We start from the raw sequence: 11,801 nt of genomic DNA, 5'->3' as shown, positions 1-11,801 counted from the left end.
AGGGAAGCAAGAACTGTGAATCCATGATATATTGAGAGTTGGAGAGAATAAACCCAGTTTAGGTAGACTCAGGTGAGCTGAGAACTCCAGCATCCTGGAGGGGGGAAGGGAGAGGGACAAAATAGTCCTACAAAGTTAGACAACTCCAATCTGGGAAAAAAAAAAAAAGATGGATTCGGAATCTACATCATCTGCCTAAAACCCTCATCCGATCATCGGTTCGGACGGCCACGCAGGACAGCAAGTCAGCTTATGCTCAGCGTAAGCTCATAGTTCCAGAATGACCCACCTCAGAGATATCCACTGTGAATATATTATCATTTTAATTATCAGCAAGCGTTGGAGTACAAGGTGAATAATTATTCATACCTCACAGGTCACAGAGTTTCTCTTCCCTGACAACTAAAACAATTTGATTTAATAGGGCAATTTATATCCCCACTTTATCCAGTTACCTGACATAAGGAAGTTTACAATCAACCAAAAAATAATAATAATGAAAAAATATTTTGAGAGGGAACTAAAGGAGGAATGACATATCAAAGAGGGTGGGGAGTGTTACACCACTGTGGAGGACTGGGTGTCAAGAGGAGGGTGATGTGGCATGTCTTAAGTTGCAGTTCCAGGCTGTCCACTGTCCTCTATACACCTAGGAGACTATTTTCCAAAATGATTAGGGGTGCTAAACGCAACCCAGATGACTCCTTCGTGGACACAGTGCTCAATATTGAGGGTACTAAAAATGCCCACTGCACAGATACTTAGGTCTCTAGACCAGGGGTTCTCAGCCCAGCCCATGACACAGCAAGCCAGTCTGGTTTTCAAAGAAATCCACGATGAATTTGAATGAAATAGATTTGCATATAATGGTGCTGTGCATAAAAATTTATCTCATGCATCTTCACCGTGGGTTTCCTGAAAACCCACAGTGGCTGGGTGTATGCCTGGGACTGGGTCGAGAACCCCTGCTCTAGAGTCAGCCACACATCCAATAGCAAGCAAAACCCCACCGGCAATTAATCAATTCTTCAAAGCTGTCTTCTCAAAACTGAATGTAGTGGGACATGTTGAATCCCCTCTCCCCCAAACGCCCCATTATTGTAAGAACATTTGGGTCCTCGGTTCACAAGCACAGGGGTTCTCAACCCAGTCCTCCTCAGGATATATCCAGCCAGTCAGGTTTTCAGGATACCCACAATGAATATGCATGAGAAAGATTTGCAGAGACAACCTCCACTGAATGCAGAGCTATCTCATGTGGGAATCCTGAAAACCTGATTGGCTGCGTGTGCCGACTGGGTTCAGAAGCACTGCGGACTGTCATTCTCCTTTGTACCCGTTTCTCAGTTCTAAGCTTAGTTTTTATATGCGGAATATAAATGAATTAAATAAATAGATGCAAAGATGCGGAGAAAATCGACCTCATATCTGGACAAGTGACTTTTAGGACCTATATCAGTGATTCCCAAAACTGTCTTGGGGAAGCCCTCAACCAGTCACAGTGAATATCATGAGCTTGATTTGCATACACTGCCTCCTTGGTATGCAAATCTATCTCATGCATATTCATTGTGGGTATCCTGAAAACCTGACTGGCTGGGGAACCCCCAGGACAGGTTCAGGAACTAATGACCTATATGGTTCTCAAACCTATCTTAGGGGACCACCAGCTGTCAGGTTTTCAGAATTCCCCAATAAATACAATGAGACAGATTTCTCTGCCTGTCACATCCATTATATGCAAATCTGCCTCATGCATATTCATTAAGAATATCCAGAAAACCTGACTGGCTGGTGGGTCCCCCAGGACAGGTTTGAGAACCGCTGATGAAGGGGATATGCCATACGCATCTGGCCTCGTTATTTCTCACTCTTGGCGAAGAAGATGCTCTTTGATAAGGCCTGCTTCAAGGCATCCTTGACGCTCTTGTTCCGCAGGCTGTAGATGAAAGGGTTCAGCAAGGGCGTCAAGATGCTGTTGACCAGTGCCACAATCTTGTTGGAGTCCAGGGCTGCGTCTTCTGCGGGCCGGGCACACATGAAGATGCAGCTGCCATAGACCAGGGCCACCACAGTGATGTGGGAGGCGCAGGTGTTGAAGGCCTTCCGTCGTCCTTCTGCTGAAGGGATTCGAGCGATAGCGATCCCAATGCAAGTGTAGGAGATGAGAGACCAGAAAAGAGAACCCAGCACCACAGTGGAGGCGAAGGCAAAGTCCAGTTTCCCAATGAGGGTTATGTCTCCGCAGGCCAGTTTCAGCAGTGGCTCCACATCACAGAAATAGTGGTTGATGACGTTGGGGCCGCAGAAGGGCAGTCGCCAAGTCATTGCAGATTGGACAATGGTGTCCAAGAAGCCGCCCAGCCAGGAACCCAAGACTAGATGCATGCAGAGCTTCTGACTCATGATGGCTGAGTAGCGCAGTGGGTGGCAAATGGCTACATAACGGTCAAAGGACATCACAGCCAACAGGATAAACTCGGTGGTGCCCAGGACGAAATAGATGTAGGACTGGAGCATGCAACCACCGAAGGAGATGGTCTTGGTTTCCATCATCAGGTTGAGGAGGATCTTGGGCATGATGGCAGATGTGAACCAGATGTCCAAGAAGGCCAGATTGCGCAAGAAGAAGTACATGGGGGTGCGCAGGTGTACATTGGTCCAGGTGACACCAATAATGGCCAGGTTGCCCAGCAAGGTGACCACATAGATCAGAAGTAGGAACATGAAAAGAAGATGCTGTAGCCCACGGGCCATAGGGAATCCCAGCAGGATGAATTCAGTCACCACCGTCCTGTTCATCTCCATGATAGGACCACCTTCAGTTTCTAGATTTATTTGCTGAAATACGGGATAGAAAAAAACTCACAAAGGTCAGGAGACTAAGGTTTGCGGCTCAGCTACAGATAGAAACTGATATGATTCCTTCTTGAATTGTACAAATATGCCGCTGAGAAAATATTGATTTGTGGTAAATACATCTTTTTTAAATAAATAAATAAACTCCATTTCAACACAACTCATAGAAATGCCTCCACTCAACTCAGATAAACTGGTAAATTTTATAAAAGGATATTTCAGTCATACTGTCCTATATCTCTATCAGGACTAACATTAAAAGCTAGTGGAGAACTTATTTTAAATGCTGGCCATGGCATTAAAAAAAAAAAAAATATATATATATATATATATATTAGGAGGAAGTTATCAACCTGAGCTATTGAGATAGATATGGGGAAGAAATGTTTGAGACTAAGGGGTATGTTTACTAAGGTGCCTGTAAATTTAAGACGCGTTAAACGCTAACGCACCTATACATTTCTATGGGCGAGTTAGCATTTAACGCGTGTACACCATTTACGTGCGTTAAAAACACTAACGCGCCCATGGCATCGCTTAGTAAACCCAGCCCTAAGGGACTCTTCTACTAACAGGAAGTAGGGTTGCTGCCAGATTTGCACGTGGTAAATTGACCCTACCACGGGGCTCGCTTAGGAGCCTGGCAGTAGTTCTGGGTCAGCCGTGCGCCATTTCCGGTGCTAGAAAATATTTTTTATTTTTATTTAGATTTAGCTCATAACTTTTTCAGTAGCAGCTCAAGGTGAGTTACATTCGGGTGCACTGGGTATTTCCTGGGCTCACAATCTAATTTGGTACCTGAGGCAATGGAGGGATACGTGACTTGCCCAAGATAAGCAGCAGCAGTGAGATTTGAACTGGGCACTCCTGAATGTCAAGCTTGATGCTCTTGCCACTTAGCTACTCCTCTACTCTTTTGAGTTTTCTGGTGCCGCTGGTTGGAGAGTGGGCATGCAATAATGAGCACTAATTTGTAATAATTACAATTTATGCGCACAACTCGCTAAGTGTATAGGCACTAGGATATCAACTAAGCACATTCTATATACTGCACCTAAATCTTAGGTGGAAATGTGTTTTGCATGGATTTTTTCAGGCGCCATATATAGAATCTGGCCCTTAGTGCATATTTCTTTCAGCGCTATTTATAGAATTGGGTCCCATGTAACAGAATAGCACTCAAAAGTGCATTTATGTGCATAACTCCTGTTAATGCTCCATTCTGGCGTATAACTACCATTGTAGTGTGAAAATTATGTGCTAAATTACCAATTAACGTTTAGCATCTGCCCTGGGCCCGATCATGTCTAGCACCAGCCTGCACAGTTAGAAATAGTAGTCCGGTCCTTGGACTAAGAATCAGTGGAGCTAAGATTCAAATCCCACCTTCTACTTATGATTTCGGGTAAATCGTTGCCGCAGATACAAAGTTAAATTATGAGCCCTCAAGGGACAATGAAATATCCAGTGTACCTGAATGTAACTCACCTTGAGCTACCACTGAAAAAAAGCATTGAGCTCAGTCCCAAATAAACGACGACAAAACAATGTCTCAGCTCTATCCAGAGCATTTAACATTGAATTTTTGTTGACAGTATAAATCCCTTTAAATATTGGCTCACATTTTGTCTATGAAAACAGCTTGTTAAAATAATCCTTAAGGGCTCCTTTTACAAAGCTGCACTACCGATTAGCGGCGTGCTAAATGTGAAGAAGCCCGTTCTATTCTTATGGGCTTCTTCGCATTCAGCACTTCGCTAATGATAGCACAACTTTGTAAAGCCCTAAACTTGCAGGTGTATTTTCCAAATGAGTCACTAGATGGCACTACAGTTCCACAGATAGTAACACAATGGGCGGAGTCAAAGTACTGTCCAGGATATTATCAGATGTCAGAAATTAACATCTATAATTAGAATTTCTAAACAGAAAAACAAATTCAAGCTATTAAAATATTTTTAGAAAAACTGTAGATTTCTAAGAGGCTTTGCTTTTCAAATATTGAAAAATTTTGGAATCAAAAGGAGCAGAGTTGATGTTTGTCACTAAGCTTAGAAAAAATTAGTTTTCTGTGAGTCCTTTCAGAAAAACATACTTTCAGCCATAGGTGTTTCTCTGGTATATTGATGTGGAGAAGGGAAATGACACACCTATATTACATTTTCAATTCTACATACATTGTTTTCATGAAAATTACAATCACGGGAAAACAGGATGCAAATGAAAGAGATCTTGGTGAACAGCACGGACTTTGAACCAAAAATCGCCCCATTCTAAAGAGACAATCTGAAAAATTTGTAACATTTCCTATAGATGTACAAATGTAAAACCGCATAGTTCTAATTAGAATTTTAAAAACAACTTCCAAATTTCTCTGGAACAGAAATCTGATTCTTCAAGCAGAAAATATGATTCATTTCCAGGTTTAGAAACTTCCACAAATTTCTACATAGAAATGATCAACTTCTCATAAGTACATAAGTAATGCCACACTGGGAAAAGGCCAAGGATCCATCGAGCCCAGCATCCTGTCCACAACAGCGGCCAATCCAGGCCAAGGGCACCTGGCAAGCTTCCCAAACGTACAAACATTCTATACATGTTATTCCTGGAATTGTAGATTTTTCCCAAGTCTATTTAGTAGTGGTTTATGGACTTGACCTTTAGGAAACCGTCTAACCCCTTTTTAAACTCTGCTAAGCTAACCGCCTTCACCACGTTCTCCGGCAACGAATTCCAGAGTCTAATTATGCGTTGGGTGAAGAAATATTTTCTCCGATTTGTTTTAAATTTACTACACTGTAGTTTCATCGCATGCCCCCTAGTCCTAGTATTTTTGGAAAGCGTGAACAGACGCTTCACATCCACCTGTTCCATTCCACTCATTATTTGGATGATGGATTTGTAAGTAACATAGACTGAAATTTTCATTAATAGTTCATCTTTCCAGGGTTTCATAAAGATTATGAAATGATTTTTACTCCCTTTAAAATAAAACATAAATTAGGGGGACCCTAAGATATGTATTTTAGAGAACCCAGTTTCTGTTTAATACAAGCAAGAACATTAGAACATAAATGTTGCTATACTGGGACAGACCGAAGGTCCATCAAGCCCAGTAGCCTGATTCTAACAGTAGCCAACCTGTTACATGTAAAACAGATTTTAAGCTGCTTATCCTAGAAATAAACAATGGATTTTCCCAAGTTCATCTAATAATGGCTAATGAACTTCTCTTTTAGGAAATTAGCCAAACCTTTTTTTAAACCCTGCTGAGCTAACTGCTTTAACCACATTCCAGAGTGATTGGGTGAAGAAATATTTTCTCTAATTTGTTTTAAATTTACTATTTGGTAGTGTCATTGCATGTCCTTGTAGACCATCGACATCTACATGTTCCACTCCACTCTGTATTTTATAGACCTCTATCATATCTCCCCTCAGCTGTCTCTTCTCCAAGCTTTTCCTCCTAGGGAAGTCATCTCATCCCCTTTATCATTTTCATCTCCCTTCTCTGATTCCGCTAAATCCTACCTTAATTTACACTATCCAAGCTGCAGGAATGTTAAATATAAATTACTCTTCACCTCAACCTTCTCCTACGTCAGCACGAAATCTTGGAATGTTCTACCCAGACATCTGAAAGAGATTGAAGACCACCAGCTCTTCAAGCAATTTTTTAAGACATTTTTATTCGAGATAGCTTATCCCACTATCAATACTAAGCCCTAACTTTCCTCCTATCGCCTGTACCCACCTCACCACTGATTACGTCAACCTTGCCATGCTCCCTTGTCTTTTCCTCATGATCTTGTCTCTCCCCTTGATCTGTGCCCTCCCTGAACTGTACCCTTTTGTAAAATTTTGTAACATTGTAAGCCACATTGAGCCCACTCTTGTGGGATAATACGGGGTATAAATGTACCAAAATAAATAAATACATTTCTTTTTTGAGATGCGGTGACCAGAATTGCACACAGTATTCAAGGTGTGGTCTCACCATGGAGTGATACAAGGGCATTATAACATCCTCATTTTTGTTTTCCATTCTTTTCCTAATAATACCTAACATTCTATTTGCTTTCTTAGCCGCAGCAGCACACTGAGCAGAGGGTTTCAACGTATCATCGACGACGACACCTAGATCCCTTTCTTGGTCAGTGACTCCTAACGTGGAACCTTGCATGACGTAGCTATAATTCGGGTTCCTCTTTCCCACATGCATCACTTCGCACTTGCTCACATTAAACGTCATCTGCCATTTGGATGACCAGCCTCTCAGATGATCACGATCCCCCTGAATATTTCTCTCCTAGAAGATATGTTAACATTTTTAAGGGCTTTTGAAAGTGCCTCCTGCTCAGTCGCCCCACCATGGTTGTATGTAAATAAAACAGACGAATTACCACACAGATCACCATCAGAAACCTTCTACTTCACCCGTGCACCTGAATACAGCACTGACAGATTAAGCCTGAACCTTTAACAGAACCCTGTGCAGGTATCAAAGTAGTCCACTAAAGCATGAATAAACCCTGATAAATCCTTCATCAGAGCCCCATGCAGGCATCACGAATACAGCGGCTGAGGGGTGATGTGATATGATAGAGGTATATAAAATAGTGAATGGAGTGGAAAAGATAGAAATGGAGCGTCTGTTCATGCTTTCCAAAAATACTAGGACAAGGGGGCGTGCGATGAAGCTGGAGTGCAGTAAGTTTAAAACAAATAAGAGAAAATGTTTCTTTACTCAGCGCGTAATTCGACTCTGGAATTTGCTGCCGGAGAATGTGGTTAGCTTAGCAGAGTTTAAGAAAGGTTTGGACGGCTTCCTGAAGGAAAAGGCCATAGAATGTTATTAAATGGACCTAGGGAAAACTCCACTATCCCTGGGACAAGCAGTACAAAATGCTTTGCTCCGTGGATCTTGTCGGGTGATTGAGACCTGGTTGGGCCACTGTCGGAGACAGGGTGCTGGGCTAGATGGACTTTTGGTCTGTCCCAGTGTGACGATGCTTTTGTCTTACGTCTATCCTTTGTCTAAGCTCTTTGCAGGCGTTCAGGCTTTCAGGTAATGCATGAATACCGCATAGACAAGTGAAAAGTGGATCTTTATCGGAACCCCATGCAACCATCACACATGTAAAGCATGAAGGTATTCTTTTTAATTAAGGCCTGAAGACTTGTTACAGATGCATCCTTTCAATAGTTCCATTTTTAAAAAATTATATATATAGTAAGAACATGCCTTCAAATATACAAGAAATGTCATTAATGGATAAGATTTTTAAAAAAGCAGGAACTGTTGAAATTACAAAATGATATAGTGGTGTTTTCAGAAATGTTATGAGTAGTTCAACTCCTTTAAAAGTGTATTCCTAGTCAACGCGGTCTGTCATCCTTCCCTGCTGACGGGAGGCAGGTGCTGAAAGATTTGGACAGCTACCTTAGCTCCTTTCAGGACCACTGATTGCCAGTGCCGTGCTGGGTTTGTCTGCCAGTTCTAATGGGCCACAGATACCAGGCGGCTCTACCAACCCATCACATGTGCTGAATTTAGCTAATTCTCCTGGAAACCAGTGTCTAAGACAGCCTCCTCCAACAGCCTCAGGAAGGAAGAGAATCCCACAACCAGGTCACTTGTCACAGCCCCTCCCCCAATACAAAAGTCATCAGCTACTTGCCCATCATACGCAATTATTTCCCTTTTGCGGGTTCAGTAGGGTGCCCTAGATTAAAACGATTCTCTACATTCATTTTTGCAAGGCCCTGGTGATGCTAGAAATGCAGGTCCTCTCCCCTATAGACTACTTTAGCGGGATTTATGCTGGTTGTCGGGACTACATTCTGAAAAGGCTACAGACTGCTCAGAACACGGCAGCAAGGCTAATACTGGGCAAATCGCGTTTCCTTCATGCTCAGCCACTGCCAGTTTTAAACTACACTGGCTCCCTGTTAAAGATCGTATTACATCTAAAATTTGCTCCCTAACACACAAGATAATTTATGGAGAGGCCCCTGACCATATGCTCCATCTCATCGATCTGCCTTCAAGAAATGCGCTACTAACTGCAAGGACCTACTTCAATCTACATTATCCCAACCGTAGGAACGGAAAATACAAGACCCTTTTTGCTTCGTCCTTCCTCTACATCAGTCCAAAATGCTGGAATGTTCTGCCGAGACAGCTGAAAGAACTAGTTGACCACCAGCTGTTCAAAAAGTCTTTAAAAACATTCTTATTCGCCAAAGCTTATTCCTCTGTTTAACCTCCCTCCCTTGCTGACTGTGCATGGTTATCTGCCGGTTGCTTTGCCCCTAACTTCCCCCCCCCCCCCTGTTCCATTCCCTGCCTGTCACCATCTGTAACTGTGTCATCTTTGCATGGTATTGTTTCCTCTTGAATTCATGTAAGCCACGCTGCGCCTGCACTGGTGGGACAATGTGGGGTAAAAATGCACCCAAAATAAATAAACAAACACTTCCTGGATGTAAAGTTATGAAGAATTTGTTGCCGGAGAACGTGGTGAAGGCGGTTAGCTTGGCAGAGTTTAAAAAGGGGTTGGACGGTTTCCTAAAGGACAAGTCCATAAACCACTACTAAATGGACTTGGGAAAAATCCACAATTCCAGGAATAACATGTATAGAATGTTTGTACGTTTGGGAAGCTTGCCAGGTGCCCTTGGCCTGGATTGGCCGCTGATCCCGGTGTGTTCCTGGCAATGTTACAGTATCGGAGAAATCGGAGAAAAAGTTTCTTCCCCCAACGCGTAATTAAACTCTGGAATTCGTTGCCGGAGAACATGGTGAAGGCGGTTAGCTTGGCAGAGTTTAAAAACGGGTTAGACGGTTTCCTAAAGGACAAGTCCATAAACCGCTACTAAATGGACTTGGGAAAATCCACAATTCCAGGAATAACATGTATAGAATGTTTGTACGTTTGGGAAGCTCGCCAGGTGCCCTTGGCCTGGATTGGCCGCTGTCGTGGACAGGATGCTGGGCTCGATGGACCCTTGGTCTTTTCCCAGTGTGGCATTACTTATGTACTTAAGTCCATAAACCGCTACTAAATGGACTTGGGAAAATCCACAATTCCAGGAATAACATGCATAGAATGTTTGTACGTTTGGGAAGCTTGCCAGGTGCCCTTGGCCTGGATTGGCTGCTGTCGTGGACAGGATGCTGGGCTCGATGGACCCTTGGTCTTTTCCCAGTGTGGCATTACTTATGTACTTATGTCTTCAGTGTCCCGAGGCTTAACCAGAGTCCTCTACATAACTGTACCAGCTGCAAATGTACCCACCCACACACACTACACACAGACAACATAAGGACAATCAGGACAGCAACACCTAGATTCTCCTCGCTGAGGGATGACCTTTCTGAAGGGGTTCAATTTGCTCATGAACCTCACTCTCTGGCCAGGATCTACTGCTACCACTCACCCTAATGCTTTAATTGTGCGTTTTTGGAGCTCTCTGGATGTTATGGTGTTTTGCTTTGAGGTGTCACCACAGTTCCTTCTCATGAATTTCATTTCCACTCACATTAAAAAGAGGGAAATCCACAGTTCCTTCTCATGAATTTCATTTCCACTCACGTTAAAAAGAGGGAAATTCTGTCACAGAGAACCTTTTTCAAAACCTTCTGTGGACTGAAGCCGGTGGAATTTAGGTTCCATCCTCGATTATGTGTTCTCTTAATATGGGGTGGGTGGGGGTGGAGGGAGAGAATGTTTTGTCTTTCTTCTATGTTTGTGCAGCGCTGCGTACGCTTTGTAGCGCTATAGAAATGCTAAATAGTAGTAGTAGTAGTAGATAGTCCAGGACAGACAGGCCAGTTCAAAGCTGCCTGAAAGTGACTGGCAGGAGGTCCCTTATTTTCCCATCCCCAGATTCTTTGCGGACCCTGAACTTCATTCTGGTGCCTGTGTACGTAATAAAAACAGTTTTCGAAAGGTAGCGAGTTTTTGTTTGTCCATGTGATGGTTTCTCTGCAACAATAAGTGTGTGTTGTCATTATTTTGTCAGTGTTTGTTGTAAAGCAATTGGAACTGTGGATAGAGCAGTGTATAAAGAAACAAATTTGTTTGGGGATGGGGGTTGTTCATTTAGGTTTTCGGTATTTGCTTTTGTTTTTTGTTGATGTTTTTTCCTTTTGTTTTTTCTTTCCTTAAATGTCTGACTCCTGCCTCTGCACATAAGTACATAAGTAATGCCATACTGGGAAAAGACCAAGGGTCCATCGAGCCCAGTATCCTGTCCACGACAGCGGCCAATCCAGGCCAAGGGCACCTGGCGAGCTTCCCAAACGTACAAACATTCTATACATGTTATTCCTGGAATTGTGGATTTTTCCCAAGTCCATTTAGTAGCGGTTTATGGACTTGTCCTTTAGGAAACCGCCCAACCCCTTTTTAAACTCTGCCAAGCTAACCGCCATCACTACGTTCTCCGGCAACGAATTCCAGAGTTTAATTACGCGTTGGGTGAAGAAACATTTTCTCCGATTTGTTTTAAGTTTACTACAGTGTAGTTTAATCGCATGCCCCCTAGTCCTAGTATTTTTGGAAAGTGTGAACAGACACTTCACATCCACCTGTTCCACTCCACTCATTATTTTATATACTTCTATCATGTCTCCCACTGGTATAAATTCTGTCTGGGGGTGAGCCTCATCTGTTCTTTTCTGCAGAAAATTCCCTTCGTGATCATTATTTTTGGGGTGTGGGGGGGGGGGCTGCCAAGATAGAGGAGTTTGTCAACTGCCGCTTTTTTTTAGAACGACTCTTTGCAAGACTGAGCTGTCGTTTTGGTCACTCTTCTTTGAACCTTTTCTAATTCCGTTATATCTTTTTTGGGTCGTCGTATCTCAAAAAAGATATAGCAGAATTAGAAAAGGTTCAAAGAAGAGCAACCAAAATGATAAAGGAGATGGAACT

At 42.8% G+C, this 11,801-nt stretch overlaps 1 protein-coding gene across 1 annotated transcript in view; it reads right to left on the bottom strand.

The window, feature by feature from the left end:
- Positions 1–1,644: 1,644 nt before the first annotated feature.
- Positions 1,645–11,801, bottom strand: part of LOC115458118 (olfactory receptor 49-like) — a 29,734-nt gene continuing 19,577 nt past the window's right edge. Inside the window, exon 2 of the mRNA XM_030187959.1 lies at positions 1,645–2,841. Within this exon, the coding sequence (XP_030043819.1) occupies positions 1,861–2,808 (948 nt within the window). The 5' untranslated portion in view covers positions 2,809–2,841 and the 3' untranslated portion in view covers positions 1,645–1,860. The remainder of the gene's footprint in view (positions 2,842–11,801) is intronic.

This window comes from Microcaecilia unicolor, chromosome 14 (genome assembly GCF_901765095.1).
Source record: "Microcaecilia unicolor chromosome 14, aMicUni1.1, whole genome shotgun sequence".
Taxonomy (NCBI): domain Eukaryota; kingdom Metazoa; phylum Chordata; class Amphibia; order Gymnophiona; family Siphonopidae; genus Microcaecilia; species Microcaecilia unicolor.
This window is presented reverse-complemented; position numbering and strand designations above follow the sequence as displayed.